This window comes from Rattus norvegicus, chromosome X (genome assembly GCF_021556685.1).
Source record: "Rattus norvegicus strain SHRSP/BbbUtx chromosome X, alternate assembly SHRSP_T2T, whole genome shotgun sequence".
Lineage (NCBI taxonomy): Eukaryota > Metazoa > Chordata > Mammalia > Rodentia > Muridae > Rattus > Rattus norvegicus.
In genome coordinates this window covers 26,641,226-26,665,703 of record NC_141554.1, presented here as the reverse complement: position 1 = coordinate 26,665,703, position 24,478 = coordinate 26,641,226, and the positions used below count along the sequence as shown (strand labels likewise).

At 41.6% G+C, this 24,478-nt stretch overlaps 2 protein-coding genes across 22 annotated transcripts in view; one reads left to right on the top strand and one right to left on the bottom strand.

The window, feature by feature from the left end:
• Positions 1–24,478, top strand: part of Apex2 (apurinic/apyrimidinic endodeoxyribonuclease 2) — a 96,770-nt gene that overhangs the window by 28,222 nt on the left and 44,070 nt on the right. The gene's annotated exons all lie outside the window — the stretch shown is intronic.
• Alas2 (5'-aminolevulinate synthase 2) lies at positions 447–23,738 on the bottom strand. Of its 19 annotated transcripts, none has more exons than XM_087599175.1 (13): positions 23,695–23,738; positions 20,830–20,926; positions 19,426–19,474; positions 18,839–19,034; positions 18,073–18,195; positions 17,116–17,226; positions 13,501–13,723; positions 12,752–12,936; positions 9,898–10,077; positions 7,118–7,282; positions 5,828–6,096; positions 4,369–4,531; positions 447–733 (listed from the first exon to the last, which is right to left on the bottom strand). In XM_087599175.1, exons 4-13 carry the CDS (start codon positions 19,017–19,019, stop codon positions 570–572), a joined length of 1,764 nt encoding a protein of 587 aa, XP_087455301.1. In that variant the 5' UTR covers positions 19,020–19,034; positions 19,426–19,474; positions 20,830–20,926; positions 23,695–23,738; the 3' UTR covers positions 447–569.

Below are 24,478 nucleotides of genomic sequence, written 5' to 3'. Positions count from 1 at the left end.
TAAATCCTATAAGATACTATTGGAGAAAAAAGATAGTGGATCAAAAAAGAATCCAGTCTACTTTTTGGAAGATTCCATGGTGTAGTAATGGAAGCCATTATTCCCAAAGAACAATCAGTCTTCAGTTGAGACCCGCTTTATCTTCTGACCTTAGAGGCTACCTGGGGCTCAGCCTTCCAAGTCTCCCAGTGAAGAGTAGAGCCCTATATTTTTGTTAGCACTATTGGGAAAACCTCTTTAGGTTAGCTAAGAGGTTTAGCTCTTTGTATAGCTTCCAATACAGTTTAGGGACATTTTTCCTCTTCCTAAATCTAACTTTTCCTATCAGTAAAATAGAGTGGTCAGACCAACAAGTAATCTGTGGTTTCCTTGAGAGGCTGGACTTGTCTGAGTGAGTCAGTATAGTATAAATTGTCTGCTCTTTGTCCACCAAAGGGCTACAAATGTTTCAGGTTGCTCTTTATTTTTAGAATCAAGTCAGCTAGAAGCACACAGCAAAGCAGAGAGTAGGAGGAAGACCATCCCCAGGGGGAGTGCAGGTGGGGTTGGCATCTAAGGCAGCTGGCTCCTTAGGCATAGGTAGTAACATATTGGGGTCCCATGTTCCCAAAGTAGGATCGCTCCCACTCGCTCATAAGCTCAAAGTGCACAGGACGACGGCAGAAGTTGCATGCAGCCACAGACACATCTTGGAGGGGCAACCCCACCTCAGTCCAGGCCAGCAGCAACTTCTCTGAAAGGGAAGAAGAGAAAAGGGAAAGAATTGGTTAGACTTTGTCTTCCAAAACCCATGTTGCTATAGGTGTACCATGGTCTTGCCTCCCTAGATCTTTTGAGGTAACTTGGGTCTAGAAGTAGATTTGCTTGTCTGCTTCGGTGTGACCCATGAATGCTACTATTTTTCTGGGTTCTAGGATGTATAAAAAAACAGGAAATCATGCCTATGATAAGATTTAAAACCATGCTATGCTAGCTTGTATCTTGCCCTAGATGAAGGACATGTGTAGGGCCAACAGTCAATCTCTCTACTTAGAAGATCCTGACCCGATAAAGACAACACTAAAAGGAATCATACTGCTGTATCAGTGTTGCGAGACAGGGTAGGGGCACTTTTCTAGGGTGTGTAGGGACCCAGAGGAGGGAACAGACCACCTATAGGAAGTACTTCAGATGTGTGGCTGGTCTTTGTTTTTAGCCCTTTTCTGCCCATCCCTTGCTGGTATGATCTAGTCTTGTGCTCTTTATCTGGGTGCAGAAGACTCTGAATTTTTTACATCCAGCTTCCCCAGAACCCTGACTTAGTTTCTAGACTTTGGTGTCCAATAGCATCTCTCTTAGCTGCCCTAATTAGCTATATCTATCAGGGTAGACACGACTGAACCGTTCCTACCTGTCCTCCACCAAGCCCATTCTGCTCACTTTTTCAGCCACTTACCTATACCACTTCATCCACACCCACCTTTTGTTTTCCAACTATAAAGGGAATGTTTTTGTCTTTGGGTATTTGCCTTGGACTGTTCTCTGTGATGTCCATTAGGTACTTACTTGGCTAACCTCAGTGTCACCTTAATGTTTTCTTCCTTTGCCACTCCATGTCTACCCTTGCCACTCCATGTCTACGGTCCTTTTCCAAGCCAGTACCTGCTCATAGCACTTTGTGTCCCCCCATTTCTGCTTTCCCTTAACACTTTGAATTAGAATCCTAATTGATTTTTTAAAGCTGATTATCCCTTTCTACTAGAATTAAGAAGCTTAATAATTAAGAATATTATTAAGCTTAATTAATTAAGAAGCTTCTTAATTCTAGTAGAATTAAGGGTTCTGAGTCTTGTCTATTCCTAGGTCTCTAGGACAGTGTCCAGCCGATAATAAGAACACGATAGGCATCTATGAAGGGATGAGTTAAGACTAGAAGATGAAGGGAAGTATGCTGGAGGGGATAATGGATGATGAAGTAGAGAGAGTGAAGTACAGTGAGAGAACTTGAATTGATTGGATATAGTTGGAGAAACAAAATGCCTGTGGCAGAAGAGAGGTCACAACAGGACAGGACAAGGACAGCACCAGGTAGAAAGCATCGAATGTCATGCTAGGCAGCTTCAACTTTGTTGTATAATTTAGTGTTCTCTACAAATTTGGGGCTAAACATTCTTATTAGTATAAATGGTTTAGGATGTACCTCCAGCATAGATGTATATATACATTCTGTACATTTGTCATCATTTTGCACATTAAACTCAGATATATTTTCTCAGCTAGTATATAAATAAATCTTTTAAAAAAGATTTATTTACTGTGTATACAGTGTTCTGCATAATGTATGCCTGCACATCAGAAGAGGGTACCGGATCTTATTATTAGATGGTTATGAGCCACCATGGGAATTGAACTCAGGACCTCTGGGCAAGCAGCCTTAACCTCTGAGCCATCTTTCAGCCCTGTGGATCATCTTGAATACCTTACTTTAGAAGAATGTGATAGGCAATGGAGAGGTTTAGGAAATGGAACAATATTGTTGGGTTTCAGAAAAATCCCTCTGCTGGTTAGTATGAAGAACATTTTAAAGGGGGGAAAGAGAAGCAAGAAAATGAGGGGGAAATATGGATGTATTTCCAAGAAACTGCAGCAGAGAAATGAGACTATTTGAAAGAGGTTGAAGAGAAGAGGTGCAGGATTTCAGGAAGAGTTAGTTATGGGATTAAGGGACTGGTGGAGTAGTGGGAGATGTCTGTAGTATATGTTCCCTGCAAACATAGAACACTGAGACACCTAAGCACTGAGAGCTCCATAACTGAATCCCAGAGCTATAGAAGACTCTGAGCTACCCACTCATATAAGCTCTGACCACGGAGAAAAGAGTGAGGGCTCCTAGTACCTATGTGACCATGGGCCAGTAACTGCTTTTAGCTTCAATTTGTACATAATACAAAATGAACATTATAAAAGCACCTCTATTCCATGTATTAAATGGGTTAACACATTTAAAACAGTGTTTGGCACATGATAAGTAATGGATAGTAGGCAGCATTTGATGTTTTTAAGTGAATGAATGGATTGCCTTCACTATCCTCATATAATATAATGTAATATAGTATAATATAATATCCTTGTATTATGCTGCGCAGGCTATAGACAGAATGACTTGTCAGTACGCGCCCTCTGCTTTCCTGTCTAATCATCGCTCTGGGAATTCCTTTATTCTAGAATCTTGGCATTATATCCACATGTAGTTCAGTGTGGACCACCTATAAATTCTTTCTACTTTTATTGGTACTTCATAGCTACTTAGTGACTAGTACCATCCATATTGGTTTCCTCTGCCAATCAATGTACGATTGTCTACATATATTTATTTCATGCTAGAGACTTAGAATAAGGACCTGTTATTTGCCAGTTTCTATGTTTAAAACATTATACCATGACAACATGTGTGTGTGTGTGTGTGTGTGTGTGTGTGTATAAACAGTATATGGAAACAACAGGTTATATTTCAGATTATATGCATATATACAAATATGCACATATATTAGTGAAAAAACAGGCCATGAATTTGAAATAGACCGGGAGGGTTATATGGGAGGGTGTTCAGGAAGGAAAAGGGAAGGGGAAAATACTGTAATTAAATTACAATCTCAAAATGTACCTAAAAGAAATAGAGTAAACATTGGGTGAATTCACCAAGTTGCCATCTTTTAGAGTAAAATGCAAACTCCCCAGCTCAGCTCTACAGGCCTCTAAACCTAGCCCTTACTTACGTTGTTTTTGTAGTTCATAGATTGACACCCACCCTCCCTTTCTACCAGTCCAGTAATCCCTCTGGAACTGCTGGAATTCCTTGAACTCTTGATCCCCCTTTGTCCGCCTCCAAAGTGCTGGGATTTTTGGAACTCAGCTAATACTGTTCTTCACATGTAGCTCCTTTTCATCTTTATCCTTAACTTTTTCTTTGTGTTTTTTTCCTCCTCTAGGAGTGCCTTGTATTAACTTTCTTCTCTTAGTCCAAAACCAAACAACTAGTAAGATTCAGCCCAGAGGTCCCTTCCCGTAGGAAGCCTATCTTGAATCCTGAAGCTGATAGGCCCCTCCTCTCTATTCCCACAATTTCCCCAGATATCATCTTTGTTAACTTTTGATCTCGCCTGACATCATTATTTGTGTCCACTATTGTTTCTGTCTTACTCCAATCAAACTAGAGCCCAGCGAGTCTACTGGCTGTTTCTCAATCATTTGTGACCCTGGTATAGAGCCTGTTACACAACAGATGCTTCTAGAAATATTTACCAAGTCAAATGGAATCTATTCTCCCAGCTTCTTTGGATCCCAGGGTTTAGGGATAGGAAAGTGTAGATACCCATGCTGAGGACTTACCCACAAAGTTTTCCATCATCTGAGGGCTGTGGTGGGGGGAGGGGGCCAAGCGCAGCAGCTCCTCACCACGAGGCACAGTTGGGTAGTTGATGGCCTGCACATAGATGCTGTGCTTGGCGAGCAGAAGATCACAGATCTTGCTGTTGAGTGCCGCATTACCCACCTGGATTCAAAAGACAGGGCTTTCAGTACCTCTTACCCCGGGGCTACCATTTCACACTAGCTCTATTAAGTAGGTGGAGGGAACCACATTTAAGGAGCACCACTGAATTTGGGGACAGATTGTTTTTCCTAAAAGGGCTTAGGCAGTGACAGCTCCAGAATCTCTATCAAGGTGGAACCCAGGGCTAGCAATGAGATGTGAAGGAGAGAGTGTGGCATCTTGTCTTGATACTATTTGTGTGGCAAGAACGTCGATTAACTTGGTGGAGTTGGACAGCCAGGGCAGTTCTGAGTTGCTGTCGCTAGGTTCATTTAAACATTAGTTAGACCCAGTTGGCGCTCTGCATCTGTGTCCTTTGTTGAAGTATCCAACTAGCCTCAAATAAAATTTAAATATCTGTAATGTACAGACTTCCCTCCCTGATACAGTCTAACTACTAAGTCGTTTTTATTTGAATTTGGTATTTTTGGTGATCTAAAGATGATTAAATGTATATTGGAGGGTTGAATAGAGTATATGGAAATGTAACACTTTTTTGTGAGCCTTTATGGATTTTGACATGGGCCATGGGTAGGGCTGGAACCAATCCTCCATAGATACTGAGACATTACTGTTCTTTTTTCCCATCCCCAAAATTGTCGTAAGAAGCATCCTTCCCACACCCTGACTTAACAGGCTCACAGAAATATATGCCATTTCAGAAAGGAGCAAGGTTTGATTTTGGAAGCGAGAAGAAACATTTGAACAGAGGTAGTGATCTAGAGTACCAGCTGTTTCTGTGGCTGTTCATTGTATTGTTTTGACCTCAACTATTAGGATCAAGTATGTTTTACAGTATAATTAAGTCTGATAGAAACCTGATCAAATTCAAAGCCTTTACTTCGTGTTGTATGCTCCAACATTTTCTATTCCTTTCCTCCCTGTTTATAGGCTAAATATAACCCACTATACTGATTTTGTGATCCACTAATAGTTCTTATAAAAAATTTGAAAATCACCAAATGAAAAGCCCAATATTGTAAGGGTCAGAGCAGTTTAGTAGAGGTAGGGTGATGGTTGATGCTAAAATGACAGGTTAATTTATAATGGCTGATTTTTCAAAGCAGGGGCCAGATGCAATGATAAATTTTCTGTGGGGTGTGTGTGTGTGTGTGTGTGTGTGTGTGTGTGTGTGTGTGTGTTAGGGGTGGGTCGTAAGAAGGGTTGATTGAAGGAGCAGGTGTCAGTTTGTTGCAAATGGGAAGGTTCCAAGAACAGGGAGGTGGGGAAGGAAGTGGAGCATGGTGGGGTCCTCACCCTTATGGGGATGATGTGGCTGGGACAGGGGATAACAGGAAAGCCCCTGTCCATTAGTAGCTGGCGCATATGTTTGACGTTGCGCTGGTGTGCACGCCTCAGGGCTTGACCCTCCTCTCCCTTGAGTAGACGCACAGACTCTAGAGCTCCAGAGAGCACCATGGGAGGCAGTGAAGTGGTAAAGATGAAGCCTGCAGCGTAGGAGCGCACCATGTCCACCAAGTCCCGAGTGCTGGCGATATAGCCACCGACACAGCCAAAGGCCTTGCCTGCAAACAAGGAATAATCAGTCCCCAGAGGGACAGGATCATGTCCAATTAGCATAGGCAGGTAAACCAGAAGCTAGGGTTCCAGGCTCCCTTCCCAGTCCTCTGCACATCTCTCCTATCCATGTCAGAGCCGTGCTGCTGCGGTTCGCAGATAGGACTGCCACATACTACCATATGTAGTGACTAGATAGCCAAGAGCAGGGTGGAGACTTTTACTTGGTTAGAGCCTGGAGAATAACTAAGATGAGACTATGAACTGGGTGGGGAGGAAAACAGTTTTCTTATTCTGGTCAAACCCAGCTGTTTGGTCTAGTTCAGGAGCCTTTTAGAACAACTTTTCTAGACTTTCTTGTTGACTCTGCAGTGGGAGGGGAAAGAGATAACTGGTAGGTCAGAATTTTCTGTCATTTCTATAATCCTTAAAAGAGATTTATGCCAGTGGGGTCCTGGGCAGATTTGAAGGAAAGGGGGAGAAGGAGGAAATGATGAAATTATAATGTCAAAAAATAAATAAAATAAAATGGTTCATGTCAAGTTTTTAAAAAGCCTGAGGTTATAAATTCTTTCCAAAGAACTGTTTGCTAGGGCTCCTTCTCTATATTGTACATAATGGAAGCTCTTATACACAAGTGTTTGCTCACTGCTGGCTAGCTTTGTGTCAACTTGATGCAAGCAAGGGTCATTTGAGAGGAGGGAAACTGTGTCTATAAGGCTGGGCTGTAGGCAAGCCTGTACAACACTTTCATAATTAGTGATTGATGTGGGAAGGCCCAGCCCTTTGTGGGTAATGCCACTGCGGGTTAATACTCCTATGTTCTATAAGAGAACAGGCTGAAAAAGCTGTAAGGAGCAAGCCAGTAACCAACACTCCCTCGATAGCCTCTGAATCAACTCCTGTCTCCAGGTTCTTACCTGGTTGGCTTGTGATTCAGGTTATATAAGCCAAGTGAATCCTTTCTTCCACAAGTTGCTCTTTGCCATACTTCATGGCAGTAATATTAACCTTATCTAAGACACTCACCAAGAGTTCCAGAGATGATGTCAAGCTTGTGCATAATTCCATCACGCTCCCCGATCCCTGCACCCCGGGTTCCATATAGTCCTACGGCATGGACTTCATCCACGAAGGTCAGGGCCCCGTACTGGTGGGCCACATCACACAATTCCTCCAGAGGACAGATGGCACCTGAGAAAAGCCGAGGGAAAGGAGTAGGGATGCCATAACCCTTCCCCAGCTCTTGTATGTGACGTTCTCATTTAAGCTTACTTTGGCTTAGGAAAAGGTGTGGTATACAAGGAGGGGGGTGTCTGCCATCCTTTTGGAGTATTCCAAACATTAACCTCACAAACCACACCCACACCCGAATTCTTTGCATTTCCTCATCTGGTCATTTTTTAAATTCACTCTGACAATCTGGTTTCTATTGTTTTCAAATTCTCCCCTTAAGGGTTAGTACATTTCTATCTGGAGGTGGCAGCCACCCATGATACCTGTGGTTTCTTTTCTTTTCTTTTCTTTTCTTTTCTTTTCTTTTCTTTTCTTTTCTTTTCTTTTCTTTTCTTTTCTTTTTTCTTTTTTTTTGGAGCTGGGGACCGAACCCAGGGCCTTGTGCTTGCTAGGCAAGCGCTCTACCACTGAGCTAAATCCCAAACCCCAATACCAGTGTTTAATGTGAAAAAAGTCATGGTCTGCTCTAGCTTACTACAGTCCTGACTTCCAAGCCATTCACCCGCTTGGGCAGGGACAACTGATAAGCCATTCATATTTTATACTTCCCTGGCCCTCTTCCTTTCTGTCCTTTTTGGATTTTTGTCACTGTCTTCTTTCTGTGCTCACATCCATATCTCACATCCCTCTGCTCTGTCTTTCTAACCTTTTTCTCAGTGTATTCCTTTCTTCTCTATGCTTTCTCTGTGCCCTTATATCTCATCCTGGGTTTCTTTGTGGTTTTGCTTTATTGACTTTCCTGAAAGTGTCTCTGGGAAGGTGGTTTGTCTTTGAGGCGATTCTCCCTCAGTCTCAGTGACAATGTAGCAACTTAGAAGCTATTTCATAGTATATCCCTAATTACTGTTTTCCACTCTATTTGCAATGTCATCTGAATAGGCTATGTGGCTATTGTTACTCTTCTAAGACTCTATCCCGCCACCCCCTAGCAGTTGCTGAGGTAAAGAGACTTGTAATACAGAGCTTCTTCAGATGGAAACAGGGGTCCCTAGACCAGAAATAAAGACTATGGGGTTGGGGGAAGGTAGGAAAACATAAGGACAGCCAACAACTGGAGCTAGAATCTGAGATAAGACAGTTCAAAATGGTTCTGGCATCATTTCAGAAGGAGAAATCCATCTCTAGAATTGACCAGTTAGGTAGTTTCCACCAATATGAATGAATGAGTGAATGAATGAATGAGAAGCAGTTCATTTACAGGTATAACTAGTCTTTATGACTAAGCTAACTGCAAAAGCAACTTAAAAATCTCGCACGAGGAGCTGGTGAGAAGGCTCAGTGAAAGAGCCTGCTGAGTAGTCTCATGACCTGAGGTAGATCTCTAGAACCAAGCAAGATTAAAGAAGTGAACCAATGCTGCAGAGTTATCCTCTGACCTCCACATGATGCTGTGTCATGGGCACCCACATACACATCATCTACAATAATAAGTATTCTTTTAAAACTTGCTTAAGCTAATAAATGCTTATGGCAGCATTTGAATGTGGGCCATTTGTGATTGCATGATATTTATGGTGCTTGTGGTTATAAATCAGGGAATAAATACTAAGGGTCCTCCATTGTTTCAATTGGAAAAGTAGCACCTTGAAAGGAGATGAGGACCTCTTCCTTTATATAAAGATGGAAACAGATCCCTAAACCACATGACTTCTGATGTACAGAACTAACAATAGATAGCTTGGGACCTTATTTCACTTGCTATAAGAAAGGAGGTGGGAGAATAAAATCATTTATTTTTTTTTTCGGAGCTGGGGACCGAACCCAGGGCCTTGCGCTTCCTAGGCAAGCGCTCTACCACTGAGCTAAATCCCCAACCCCCATTTATTTCTGTTAAAATGTAATAAATCAATTACTTTGATCACCTATAATTCTACAGCCAGACATTTTACCCTGGAGAAAACTGAGGCCAAGAGAATTCCAGAATTTCCAAGTTCACACAGATACTGTGTATCAAGGGTGGGATTTAAATCCACATCTGTCAAGTTTTGTGACTGCAGTGCTTCCTAGTGGACCATGGGACCCTAGGCAAGAGTTTGTAAGATTTGCTGCTGTAAAGACCAGACATTGCCACAACCAACTTGCATATCATTCCTTATGAAACGGCTGCCATGCAAGGAAATAGAGTTTTATATTCTGGTATGAGAATAATCATTTTGCCATCAACTGAATGAGGGAGAAAGACAAACTCTGCTCTGTGGAACTTAGCTCCTTTATGTGTAAGAATGTAATAGTGTCCTCTCCTTTGATGTTTACTACCTGTGTGACTCTGTGACTCCACGTGTTCATGTCTCAGTTTCCTCATGCAATGGTAGGAGTAGGAGTAGGAGTAAGAGTAGTAGTAGTAGTGGTAGTAGTAATACCTACTTATAATTAATTAGAATAAATAATAATGCCTACTACTAATAATAGAATCTACTTCATAGAATCATAAGGATTTCGTGTTTTAAAAATATATATATATATACACACATTATATGAATAACTGCATAGCACACTAATAGTTGGTTTTGTCATCATCTTTATCATGGGATAACAATACTGGTAAACATGTACTTGAACACATGTATACATACCATCCATGGAGTGAACAGTCTCAAAAGCCACAATTTTTGGTGTCTTGGGATCGGACTTCTCAAGAAGTTTCTTCAGGTGGCCTGGGTCATTGTGTCTGAAGACAAACTTGACTGCACCACTGTTACGAATGCCTTGGATCATGGAGGCATGATTGCCTGCGTCTGAGTAGATCTCACACCCTGAGAAAACAGATGTGTAATTCTTCAGCTTCTATCTCAGCCTGCTTTACCTTTGGAGTCTGATCTCGCAGGAGAGGAGAGACTCCCTACTCCCTTTCCCCTCTGAAGACCTAGTCTTTTTCTTCCTCCTTTAGAAACCTCTGTGACACATCTCTTCCACCCCTGTTGCAACTCCCCTGCCCAGGACTCCCTCCAAGGATGCCTAACTGTTGCTTCCGACTTTCTTGAGGGAGAAGAAATTCAGTTTCCCAGGAACCTTGAGTTTCTCAATGACAGGTTTTAGTTTTATTCTCCATACTTGGGAAAAATCAAAGGTGGGAAAAGGATTAATCTCAGAATGTTTGCAGACTTGGACTGATGCTAGACGCTTCGTGGTCTACATGACACCTCACCTTTTCCAGATAGCACCTTAATTTTTATAATTACCGGAATGGATGCTTATCAGGATTCACTGTTGGGATTATATGATCATGACAGTTCACAGCAAAAGGAGCAGACAGTAACCACTTTACTGCACAAAGAAGAAAACTAAGCACATGAAAATGGTTTTCTCTAGGATAGGAGAATGCAGAGATTTTTACTATGTCATACTGGTAGGGTAGGGATGTAGGAATGTGGAAGAACCCAAATCTCACAGCCATTAAGAAAGAACGGTGGCCTTCAATATAGAAAGGGACAACTTCTATTTGAGAAAAATGAATCATGTTTTCTTCCACAACTTGGCTGGTCTAGCTGGAAGTTTCATGAGATCAAAGCCCAAGTCTTTTTATCTGTATATCCCTTGTTCCCAGTATAAGGCACAAATATTGCCAAGGAAACATTTTTAATGAATGAATGGATAAACAAGTGACTGATTTATAAATAAATGAAACAGTAAGAAAAGGATGGCAAAAGATGAAATTTAAAAGATATGTGTGTAGCAGATTTCAGGGATTTTTTTTGTATTTTTTTTTTGCATTAGGATCTCATTCTGTAGCATAGAGTAGCTTATAATTCACTATGAAGTCCTTTGGACTCAGCCTTTGAAGTACTGTGATTACAGCTCAGTTCTACTGTGCCTGTCTTAGGGTTCAGTTTAGCTAGAAGCCATGACCTGGAATTTACATTTGATCCTAGAGGTAACAGGTCCATTAAAGTATTTTGAATATGGTAAACACATATATAGATTTATATAATGAAACATTGTTCTGAATGTGTGAAGAGTATATTGTAGGCAGGGAAAGAAGAAATCAAGGAAATGATGTTGGTTAGACTAGAATGTTGGTAGTAGAAATGAAAGTGTTGGGTTCTATTGGTTGAGGAGTAAAGAATTGATCAGGAAGAAATCCCCAAGATGTTAACTGTACTTAGGGGTTCTGGATGACCTTAGAAAAAGTGTTCAAGTGGTGGTGACTTTTGAAGTGTGCACAGAAGTAGCAGACAGCAAGTACAAAGACTTTACTCATGCATTTTGCCTTTTAAAGTCAGGAGAGAAACAAGCGAGTAGTTGAGAGTGATGCAGGGGTTGAGGCACGAGACTTATTTAAGAAAAATGAATAGCTGAAGATACGGAGGGATCCAGGGAGAGGACAGATATGTATACACACACACTCGTGCACACTCACACACACTCACACATATAGAGAGAGAGGGGGAGAGAGAGAGAGAGAGAGAGAGAGAGAGAGGGAGGGAGGGAGGGAGAGAGGAGAGAGAGGGAGGGAGGGAGGGAGGGAGAGAAAGAGAGAGAGAGAGAGAGAGAGAGAGAGAGAGAGAGAGAGAGAGGAGAGTGGGATTGTGGCAATGACTAGTGCACCAGTGGAAGGAACAGTTAACAAGAGAAAGGCACGTACTACACTGTTACAGGAAGCAAGGAGTGAGATGAAAATTGTGGATGCATGGAAGTTGGCAAGTGTTTTATGGCTCAAAGTTGAGGATAATGTCTGGTGTCTTCTACTTTCAGGGTAGTAGGAGGGGAAGATGTGTGCTAGAAGAAAGGAGGACAGGAGGACTTGTCAGATTTGTCCCAGAGGCTTGAAATGCTCTGAGTAGAGGTTAAGGGGTGTGACATTTTAGTGCCTTCTTTCTGAGCCGAGGATTGATGTAGGTGTGGAACACTGTCTCCATCTGAGATTCAGACTTATGGAAGGTATATGAGGAAACTAGAGAGTTGGAATGTGGGAAGATGGGCTATGGTGTACAGGTGAAGGGATGTCTTTTAGGCAGAAGAGGGGAGATATATTTCACAGTAAAGGGAAATAATAAAGAAATGTCAGTGCACAAATAGATTTTGGTTTCATGTCAATAAGTAAGGAGAAGCTATCCAATGGTTCTATATTATTCCTGTAGTAGGATATGGGTTTTATGGTAAAAGTGAAGGATGGAGATAGAGGTTTTAGATTAAGAAAAGTTTTTAAAAGTTCTGTGGACACAAAAGACTGTATGTGTTAGAGAATGATGAATTTATGGTGTTACTGTTCCATCAGGTTAGGTTCTGGTGCTGGCCTTCAACCTAGGTGTAGAAGGAGTAAAGGCAGAGGGATATAACCACACACTGTCAAGTCTATGTGTATCTGGCAGAAGGATGAACAGGTGGAGCAAGCAAGCTCAAAATAGTGGGGGCAGCCAGAGACCGAATGGTCTATTGGAGGACCCCAGCCCTAAACATAGCTCTCATCATCTCATGCCTTGTGCTCACCTGGCAGAAGCTTGGCCAGTGTAAAGAGAGTAGAATCATTGGCCACAAAACAGGAGGAGAAGAGCAGAGCCGAGTCCTTATGATGTAGTTCAGCCAGCTCCTGTTCAAGCTCCACATGAAACTTGCTTGTACCTGAGATATTGCGAGTGCCCCCAGCTCCAGCTCCATGATTCTTCAGTGTCTCCCTGGCCCCAAGAAAGTAGAAGATAAGGAAAAACAAAACGTAACTTTGTTAGGCACTGAGGAAATATGAAAGCCTTCCTTAATGTGCTCAGTACTAATATAAATGGTCCTGTGTAAAGGCTGTCCTTGGTGACCAAGTAGAGGAAAGAAGGAGACACGGAGAGAGGTACCCCAGGATGGAGGTAGAAAGTAGAAGTAATTTGAGAAGTTTGGAAAAGCTAAAGGAAACCCTCCCTTCCTCCTTCCTCCTTTCTCCTTCCTTCCTTCTTTCCTCCTCTCTCCTTCCTCCCTCTTGTCCTCCCTCCCTCCTTCCCTCACATCATTCTAAACTTTAGTTTCTAGCTCATAAAGTCAGTGAGTCTTTCTTAGTTTCTATTATCCTTCACATCAACCAATCATTAATCAAGTGCTATGTGTTGGCTGACTTAGTTCCTATCTGAGGAGCAGATATACGTGAGTGGACCTTATACAAAAGAAGTGGCAGGAGAACCAAGGTATCTACTGCTAGTATGGCCCCACATCTTTACATGTGACCCATAGCTTATAATCCACACTCTACTACTTACTCTATGGCCTGCAAGACACGAGGGTGCCTGCTTATGCCCAAATAGTCATTACTGCACCAGACAGAAACATCCTTTGAGTCCATAGATGCCTCGGAGAAGTGTTGGGCAAAGGGGTAGGCATTAGCCCAGCGATTCACAGTCTTGAACACACGGTATGTGTGGTCCTGCTTCTTTTCCATGATCTTGTCTCTAAAAAATTGGTCATAACCAAAAGCCTGGCTTCCTGCAGGAGTAGAAATAGAGATAAGAATAATTCAACCCAGGGGGAGGGCGGTAATGGGGAGAGGATGGGGAGGGGAACATCCATCTATAGAAGGGGAGGGGGAAGGGTTAGGGGGATGTTGGCCTGGAAACCGGGAAAGGGAATAACATTTGAAATGTAAATAAGAAGTACCCAATTTAATAAAAATAGGGGGGAAAAGAAAAAAAAGAATTCAACCTAAATTGCTTCCTGGGTAGTCATTATTTTATCCCTGGTGTTGATTTTGAGTTTTCTCATTGTCTTCTCATCTATTCATTTCTTCCCTCAACAAATGTCTTACTAGTTTTCATTCACTTTTTCTTCTATTGTTTAATGAGATGTGTATATGAGTCTGTGTGTGGCATGGTGCTTGTGTAGAATTCAGAGAACAGCCACAGATGTCAGTCTCTATTTCTGTATTTGAGAAGAGAGTCTCTTGTTCACTGTGGTGAACTCCACATGAGCTGGTCCGTTGGCTTCTGGGATTTTTCCCATCTATACCTTTCATCTCTCAGTTGGGGCATACTGAGATTATCAATGGTTGTGCTATATCTGACTTTTGTGTGGATTCTGAGGACTCAAACTCAGGCTGTTGGGCTGGCACATCAAGCATTTGACCCACTGAGCCATCTCCCTAGCCCTGGTTCACATTAGCTCTCTGCTATTTTATTCAATCATCCCTCTGTTTACTCATTAACTCAGTAATACATTCAGAAATTTAGCCATGCTTTCTGTACTTAGCATGGCTTCATCTTTCTTTCCAGTCAGTGTGAAAGATGCCTTACAGGAGTTACCACTTCAGTCCCAGAGAAAGGGACATTGCTAGACCTAGTTTCTAGTCATGTCTCTTCTCACCTGATAGTTACATGATCCTGAGCCAGCAATGAATCTTCTCTACTGTGAAAATTAAGTACCACAAACCCCACAAATCATCCAAATGGTAAAAACTGATAAACCAAATAAACAGTTCTCAAAAGAGAAGTTCAGATGTACACTGAATACTTTAACATCCTTAGCCATCAGGGAAATGCAGATTTAAACTGCTTTTCTGTCTCACCTCAGTCAGAATGGCTATTGTCAAGAAAACAAATGACAACCAATTCTGGCGAGCATGTGGGCAAGGAGGAAGTCTTATACACCAAGGGTGCGAATGTAAGCTAGTATAGCAAGTGTGGAAATCAGTGAGGAATTTCCTCAGAAAAATAACAGAGGTTATAAAGATAACTCAGCAGTGCATGCTGTTCTTGTACAGGGCCTGAATTTGGTTCAGCACCCACATCAAGTGGCTCATGACTGCCTGTAACTCCAGCTCCAGGGTATTCGACATCTGATTTCCAAGGGTATTAGCACACATGTGCATGCATATATACACACACATGCCTAATTTTCAAATGATAAAAACAAAACTTTTCAAAAGAATCAATTAAAAAACAGATATACTATATGAATTATCTCTCCTGAGCATCAACCCAAATGACTCCAAGTTATCATACCACAAAGATACTGACACATTCATTTTTATAGCTACACTATGCATAATAGCTAGGAAATGGAATAAGCCTATGTGTCTATAAACAAATGAATAGATAATAAACATATGGTACATATATAAACAACGTAATGTGCAGCTATAAAAAATGAAATCCTGACATTTTCTGGAAAACAGCTAGAGCTGGAAATCATTATGTTAAACAATTTAAGCCAGACAGAATGACAGATATTGCATGTGTTCTTTTATATGTATGTGGGACTTAAAATTTAAAATGTGTACATAGTGTATGTGTTTGTACATGTGTGTTTATAGGTCAGAAATAGAAAGGAGAATATATGTAGTAGGACCAGCAAACAGAGAGAGTTAACTAGGCAAAGAAGGGGAGCCAGGGGAAAGAGGAACAAATGAGAATAAAATATAATAACACACTTGTATGGTGATGCCTCGTGAAACCCATTACTTTGGATGCCAACCAAAACAATTTAAGGTCAATAAATGGTTTTTAAAAGAGTCCTTTTATGTTTTCATGTCCTTGGCTGTAGAATGGCGCTCAGAATTCTTTTCTTGCTGAGGTGTGAGAATCTGAGGACATTACTGATAGTTGATATGAGGTAATTAGAGTATCATTACAAGTATGATGATGATGATGATGATGATTATGGTTCTGATGATAATTGTGATTTAAACTAGCTAGCATCTTATTATATTATCGTAGCAAGCATTAATGAATGCCCAATACATACAAAGCCTACTTCTAGGACCCTTAAAGATGCTATTTTTTTGTTGTTTCTTACAGCAGCCTTCCATGGAGGGTTCTCTTAATATTTGTCTATGAGAGATGAAGTGACTGAGACGTGAAAAGAACAGCAGATTAATGCCCAGGAAGGGAGTGACACAGGGCTTGAGATAATGAAAAAAGGGGAAAGAATTTTCTTTGGGTATATTCATGTGGATGAAAAGCTAACGTGCACTCTAAACCAGAAGAATACAAACTCCATAGAAACAACCTGAATTATAGGTCCTAGATTGCAGGAATAATGATGTGTCCGTACCATGGAACAGGATTCAGCCATTAGTAGTGGTTGTTCAGCTATGTGTGGATGGACACAAAGGGATAAGTGATATGAGGTCACACTGAACAAAGCAGGCAGTGATTATGATAATGAGAGTGGATGGGATATTCTCTTTGTGTGTATGTGCGTGCATGCATCTGTGGCTCTGTGTGTATATAGCCATAGAAAGGTATGTCTGAGAGAAAATATAACAAAAAGTTAATAGTAGATGATTGATATAATTTACTCTATTTTCCTGTATCTATTAAAAATATTTTTATCCCTATATTAGAAAAATGAAGCGAGTTCCATTATGAAAAAATAAATATAGGAGACAGAAAGGAAATCTGTGAAGGGTGGGAAACTTTGAGAGAGTGTGGGAAAGAAATAGTGGAGGGAAGCCTATTTTCCTATATATCTATTAAAAATATTTTCATCCTATATTAGAACAATGAAGCGAGTTCCATTATGAAAAAATAAATATAGGAGACAGAAAGGAAATCTGTGAAGGGTGGGAAACTTTGAGGGAGTGTGGGAAAGAAATAGTGGAGGGAAGCCTAGTTTTTAGTGAGACATCAGAATGAGTTAAAAGCACCACATTACTGTAGATGGCATTTTATTCTTCTTACCATAGATAACTGAGGTAAGTGTTGGAATGAAGTGACTTAATTACAGATGACACAGCCCCAGCAACACCAGCACTAAGACTTCCTTTCGAAGTCTCTTTGATTTAAGAGTCTTTGCATTTCCTCTCTTCTCCTGTGTCACACACCCTTTCAGCAGCTACTGCCCTGTTCCCATACCATTCATTCCCATCTTGGCCAACTCACCAGTCATATTATTCTGAATCAGCAGGGGAGGTGCCCCTCCAGTCTGCTCTGGATCCTGGAAACGAGGCACTGATTGGCTTCGGGTAGTTGACTCCATGAAGCTCAGCAGGTCTGATAGGAAATATGGAACTCATGACATGAAGAGAGAAAACAAGGCAGTATTTGTTGTCCTCTTTAGGTTTGGTGTGTAATGTATAGAGATTCAAGTTTCTAGAGTACTTGTCTGTAAAGTAAACATCCACTGTGTCCCCAGTAGCAATGCCCTGGTATGTCCAGAAACCTTTAGGGTGACTGACAGTTCATTGCACTTTAGGTAAGGTAACCGGGCTATACACCCTAACCCCTGACCTTGGGAGTACATGTTAGTCTTCTTTTCTGAACATCATTCACTTTCAATATTTAACTTTAGTTCTTAGTGATAACTCAAAGCGGCCTGCGAAAGATGCCAAAATAGAATGGTCATCACTTAAGTATAATCATTTTAGGTGCTAAGCCCAGGTTGTCCTTGAACTCTATACCCTAATAAAGATTGTTTTGTTGAGAACAAAACTTTCTTTGAATTTCTTTTAATAAAATTGATAATGCAAGATACTTTGCGGGGGAACAAAAGCTAATTAATGGACCATTTGTGTCAAAACTAAAAGAAACATTTGTTCTCTTTTCTTTTTCCTTAATACAAACACAATATGGTTTGCTTACATTGAGATCCCAGCCTCTTGGATTCCATTTAGCCACTTGGGACAGAAGAGGGTCAATTTTAGACTGACAGTTATAAGTTACGGGGGCATGTGCATGTGCATGTGCATGTGTTGGTAGCTGCCTATTACGGCTCCCCTGCAAGACTTCCCATCATAAAATGTCCACTGGCTTTCTTTGGATTTGCCTCACTCAAGAGTCTGATAATGTGGGTTCAGTCATTAGGAATGGAGGTTGGAAAAGATGGAGGTTGACTCCAACCTGTCTTGAAAGTCTTGACATCCTCTTGGACTTCTGGAGCTGCCCTCTGCACAATCTTGCTCTTCCTGTCTTGGAGTTCTGACAGCATGAAAGGACAATGGCTCTTAGTCCAAGACGGAGAGTCTACATAAGGTAAGAGAGTAATTGCACATTCATTCTTAGCTATGTATTCAGCTCAGCAATGATTACTGGGACTTACTGTATCCTAGAGACCCCTAGGATAGAGTCAAGGACTTAGATGAATCTGGTCTTACTGCTAGGGGAGTTCCTAAGCAGGGAGAAATAGCACATACTGATAACACGTTGGGAAAAATGGAATGGGAAGGAAGACAGGACAAATGAAACCTACAAGATATAAGGGACATGACCAAGAGTTGTATTGGATAGGGTAAGAGTCTAGGCTGGATTTGCAGAAGCCATAATGTCCCAATTCAGTGTTTAATAGGAAAATTGAGAGGTGATAATAGTATAGGAAAAGGTTTTATATCAAGAGCAAAGGCAAGGGATTATAGGACAAGAGAATAGATTTGAGCAATTTTAACATTGTTTAGTATGGCTGAAGTATAGTGTGTGACTCTCTATAAATACCCTGGAATTCATAGAGTAACTTATATTTTCTCTATAAATATCCTGAGTATCTTTTTTAGGTCAATTCATCCTGCCTTGACATTTTCACATTAACTCTCCAAGCTATTAGGTAATGATAGTCAGATTTGGAACTCTGTCTTCGTGCCCCAGAAATTCCCACTTGCCAATAACCTCTTACCTGCTCCAGCCTTGGTTGCCTTAAGATGGATTTGAGAACAGGTTGGTCCTTGAGTGGCCAGGATGGGGCAGCGTCCAATACCAAATAGGAACTGGTAAGTTTTAGCCACTTTGCCTAGGAGGCCTGTGGGGCCCTTAGAGAGCACTGGACAGGACCGTAGCAACATAGCTGCTGCCACCATCCTGAGCCCAAAGTCCTGTGGAAATTGTGGAAGAGATGAGATTCCATCATGAAAACCTGGCCAAAAGCCAAAAGTCATGCCTGTGTCTTATTCTTTGCCTTTGGTTTCCCACTCAAAGTTGCCTTCCTCAGACATTCCCCCCTCATTATCTTTCTCAGCAAGGAACACTAGTGTTAAAATATGAGGGAGAAATGAAAAACACCACTAGAGAAATGGGCAAGTTCTAACTAGAGCCCAGAAAACTTGGCTTCTAATTTACTCTGTCACCAGCTGCTCAGTGATTGTGAAGATCATTGAAGTGACTTTGTGCTGCAGAATGACAGCTGACAACTCTCCCTGTGATCAGCACCTGAGATCTATCTCCCAGACTGCTATCCTTAACCAAATGAAGACTCTGCCCACTTACGTGGACAGATGCTTCGGGGAGTCTAGTCCTGCTGTGTCCAGAGAATGCTCTACCAGAGAGGGGAAAGAGGTTTAAAGCCAGCTGTCAATTTAAGGAGATCCTGAAACAAGGATAGGCAGTCATGTGCCCTATAGGCTATGTACCACCAGGTTGGTATTTTGATATGTTTGGATTTTTTTCTTGACTTTTGGTTAAACTCTGATAAAGGAGGAGGTACAAGTAAGAACCAAAGATATAATCTATGTAGGTCAGTAAAGAAGACAAAGTCTAAGATAGAGAAAAGAAGGGGGCTGGAGAAATGACAGGGATATGAATATTAAAAGATAAAGCAAATGACATATAACTCATTGAATATTGGCTGAATTTTGGAGTAAATTAATGAATAGCTATGATCTTCAATAGAAGAGCATAGTGGGGTAGAGGAAAAATCAAGACAACTTCCGAAAGATAAAAGAAAGGAGCAATCAAAAGAGTAGAGGAGGAGGATAAAGACCTAAAACTGAGAAAGAGACAGATGTCAGAGCTGGACGGAAGAAGAGCAAGGTAAAGGTAGAAAGGGACATGGAGAGGAAGACTGATGCTAAGAAACAAGACAAGAGGATGATGGGAGATACAGAAAGTAGGGAAAGGTGATAAAACAAAAGGAGAAGCAGGGAACAGACTGAGAGGGACACACAGAGACACAAGGGATATCAGGTAGCCTAGAGGAATATAAAGACTGAAAATTAAGTGGTAGAGAAAGGAATCCAGCAAGGGCACCAGAGCACTGAGATAAAAGGGGAGGGTTAGACTATACAGACTTAAGGCGGGGGAGATGACCCTGCTGGAGTGGTGGTGGGAGAGAAACAGTGAAAAAGACAAGTGGATTTTTAAAAACGCAGAAAGGTCAAGAGACAGTGGTAGCAGCAGAAAAAATGGCTCAGTGGTTAAGAGTAAATCCTGTTCTTCCAAGTTTGCTTCCCGGTGCTCATGCTGTGTGGCTCACAACTGCCTGGAACTCCAGCTCCCGGAGATCTGATGCCTCAGGTTTCCATGGGTCTGGGGCTCATGTATACATACCTATGACAGGACCAAACACATACACATAATTTAAGAAGGAAATAGGTGGGGGTGGCTATACGGACATAAGATTGAGACCAAAATGAAAGACAGAAAAGAGGGAGAAACAGATTGGAAGAAAAGGAGCTAATTGTAGAGTGAGAACCAATGGGTAGGGACAAGATAAAGACAGCATAAGCAATAGGAGAGATAGGAGGGACAGTGGGAAGACTAAGGCCTTAGCTCTGCCAAGAAAGCAAAAGGCCCAGTGTATAAAGCCTTATTATGTGAGGGACAAGAGGAATTCTTGGTCCTAGCTATTGGCAACTTCTTTTATCTCCCTAATGTCAAAGAACAAGCACCCACCTCTTACTGTACAAAGCCACCAGTCATCTTATTCCATCTTAGAACATCCTGCCTCCCTTTCCCAGATTGTCACAGCAGCCTGAGTTAGTTTGTGGGCCTGGTCACATGGGCCATAGAATGACAAAAAGCAGAAAGTTGGTTGGAAGGATTAAATGAAACAAACAAAACAAAACAAAATGAAAAAAAATACTTGTGAACCTTTCAGCACACTGGTCAGTGCATAAAAAGTTAGATTTTTCTTATTTATATTCTGGCTTCCTCAATTCTTTGTTCAGTGTTTTGGGGCAAGGTACTTCTCCTTTCTGGGCCTTAGCTTTAATCAGTTGTCAAATGTGAATTAATTCTGCCTACATCACCCAGTAGGCCATTGGTTAGATCCAGTGCCTACCTCATATCTGGAAATAAGAGTCGACCTTCTGACTGCCTGCCCACGAAGGCTAAAGCACTCAAGGCTGAGCCTGCAGACCATAGATAAAGCCCCTAGAGTTTATCACCATTAGAGTCTGGCTACTCCCTAAGATGAGGCCAGGGCGTGGGAGAGACGAAGAACCCCTTCCTGGAATCACGTCTGAGCATCTGGCCAAGGCTGGCTCTGGCAATCTGTAGGGAGTCAAGATAGATGGCCCAGGTCCCTGCAAGTTTGTCTAAACTCCTCTCCAATACTGACAATAGCATTGAGGTATATAGTGAGACAGGAAGCCCTTAAGATTAGAGGCCAAGTCCTGCCCTGGAATAATAGTTGATTAAGGCCTACTTTCCATGTATAAAACCAGAAAAGGTCCAGTGGATTCCCCATTTTTGTGAGACTATTGGCCATGATATACTGAGAGTCCTGGGAAAAATACAAAGTACTTGATGTGAGTTGAAATTTTGAGATTATTTTAAAACTCCAGTGACAATTCCTCTTGTCCTACCCTGATCTTCCTGAACATCATTATGACCCATAACTTTGTATATGGACTCTTAATGTCTATTCTAGAATACTACTTAATGTGAGCTGGGAATGAGTAAAACCGAATAGAGGAAGCATTTCAAGCAGTTCAGGGAATTAAGAACACAGACTCTTAGTTGGGTATTTTGACACCACAGGAAGCAGAGACAACAGGATCCTGAATTGCATATTAGCCTGGGCTGTATAGCTCCCAGTCAGGACTAAGTAGCAAATCTTTTCTCAAACAAAAGAAAACATATAGTCTGGAGCCAAGGAGTCACATCATGAATATATCAGAGATCCACCATGCATATGTCAGGCCAAGTCTGGAAAGCTGGAGATGAGATTTTTATCTCACTTTTATTACAGTTTTTACTGTGTGTAAACTTTGGTTCCCCTCCCTCCTCCACCTTTCCTGAACCTTAGTTTCTCCACAGACATTGGATTAGATAGGAAATTTTATAATTTATCTTCTGGTTCTGATATTCAAACCTTAACAGCTCTGACCATTGTCAGTTTTCCTCATACATAGACTTATTCAGTCCTCAGGACAAGGTTGGGAATGGACACGTGGGCTCCAAAAGATCTAATGACACACCCAAGTCACAAAACTGTTAAGTGAAAGAAGCAAAATTTCAGCTTAGGTGGCCTAGCTCTAGAGACCCCCTAACTTTAGCCACCATGAATCCATAGTCCAAACGTTCCCTATTTTCTTAGCTGAGAATTCAACTCTAGCTACCAAGCCACTCCATTACAGTAATATAGGCCCCTTTATTGTGGTCTTTTATGACCAACACTTTCCACAAATGTTCTTTTATAGGATTTCAGGTACTATTGAACATTTATTAATTCATTCCACTACTTAATGACTTCTAGACCCACTGCATAGAAAAGATTGCCAGGAATCTTAAAACAAAATCAAAGAAGAGAGTGAGGAATTTTTATGACAAGTGGCATCATTACTCAAAGTTTTTTTTCCCTGTATCTCTACAATTCCCGTTTATCAGCACCCAATTAGCAGGCCTGTAGGCCAGAAAGATCAGCTGGGCTGCCATCCCAGCAGGGAAGTCAGAAGCCACTCTTGCAGCTTTTCTGTGCCCTGTCTCCCATTACTTGTGGCCTGCTTTTAGGAATCATTTAAGTGTGGAAAAGAATCTTTTCTTTTAGGAGCTGGAAGCAACAGGCCTTACCTCCCCTCCTAGTACCCACTTTCCAACCCTGGAAAATTATAGGAGAATTAAAAGCAGAAGAATGTAGATCACAAAACCAGAACTAAGAAATTAGTGGGAACTGTGGGCAAGCTCTTTTATCAAAGGATAAATGACCTGCCTGGGGTCTCACAGTGACTTAAGAGTGAGACTACAAATCTTCTTCTTCTGCACAATGACAATTTTCTTCCATCTTTCCCCCTTGATTTCTGCTAATTTTGCAACCTCTCAATACCTGTCTGTATCTTTCTTGCCTTACCATTCTTAACCACCCCCACCCCCACGTAACCCTCTGAGTTTCTTCCCTGGATCTGACCCCACCCCCACCCCAAATGCTCTGAAGCCTTGCACTTTGCTATAGGCCAAAGAAGGGAAAGGGTCAAGTGACAGACACATGGAGTAAGGTTAAGATGCCTTTCCTAGAGAAGCAGGGTGGAGGAAGAGACAGAAACAGAAAGAGACTAAGATACAGAATTGAAAAAGGAGATAGAAATGGGGTTGGGGAGATCTGGAGAAAAGTCCATCAAGGGAAAAGTGGGAATATCAGAGAATAAGAGAAATGAGATGAATGTAAAGAAACGAATAAAAGAGGGAGAATGGGGAAAGAAAGGAAAACCCCAAAACGGAAAAGACAGTTTCTGTCAAGGTCAAAGTCAGGTGTAGTCACCCAGGATCAATGCTCAGCATAGGGGAGAGCCCAGAAAAAGCACTGAAAATACTTCTTACCTGTTGCCCTGCACTGAGGACGAACCAAAGACGGTGAGTACTGTGGGCTGGGCTGGGAAGCAGCTTTCATCCCAGCCTCCCGCTCAACCCCGCCCAACCCCTCTCCCCACCCCCTTCTGCCTTGGCCCTAAGGTGTCTCAGGCCTCTGCGAAAGATAAAAAACAAAGTAGTTTCCTTCCACATTCTCAGTCCCCCTGTTCTGTCTTTTCTCTTTCAGTTTTCTTCCTCTTCTCCCTCTGGGGTTGTAAAACTAACTTATTTGATTTTGAGATCAGACTATCCTTATAAGAGCCAGGGTACCTTCTGGAGAACCATCCCTCTGACCTTCAGTTTCCTCAACCATGAAAGGAGGGCAGAAAAGGCAAGTTCACATGGAGAAGACCCTGAAGTCTGACCTAAAATACACTGTAGGCACTGTAGGCACTGAGGCTCTGAAGGGTTCTAGCTATGAGCCTCCATGGGAAGATGGGTCAACTCAAAGGATGTTGTGTCATGTATGAACATTTGGCCTAGTGCCTAGTTTGAGATGATAACAGCTCCTGTGGAGTCACTGCTTTTACTTCCTTGTGGGGGGTAATTTACATTGATTAATTTAGCCTCATAAGAATCTCAAGACCGAGGCACAGTTATCTCTATGTCACAGATAAAGAAACTAAGACTTGGAGGAGGGGCTCTTACTAAATGCCCATCTAGACAGTACATCACTCAGAAAGTACACAGTATGCTTCCAGAACCTACACTCTTCTGTACATCTTAGAACATACAGTTAAAATATGAGGCTTAT

Coding starts and splice junctions, on each gene's coding strand:
- Alas2 (XM_087599171.1), bottom strand. CDS start 19,019: ATGGTGGCAGCAGCTATGTTGCTACGGTCCTGTCCAGTGCTCTCTAAG. Junction 10,078..12,751: donor ACTGGCCAAGCTTCTGCCAG/GTGAGCACAAGG, acceptor CTGTTTTCTCAG/GGTGTGAGATCTACTCAGAC. Junction 4,532..5,827: donor GCCACATCATCCCCATAAGG/GTGAGGACCCCA, acceptor TTTTGAATCCAG/GTGGGTAATGCGGCACTCAA.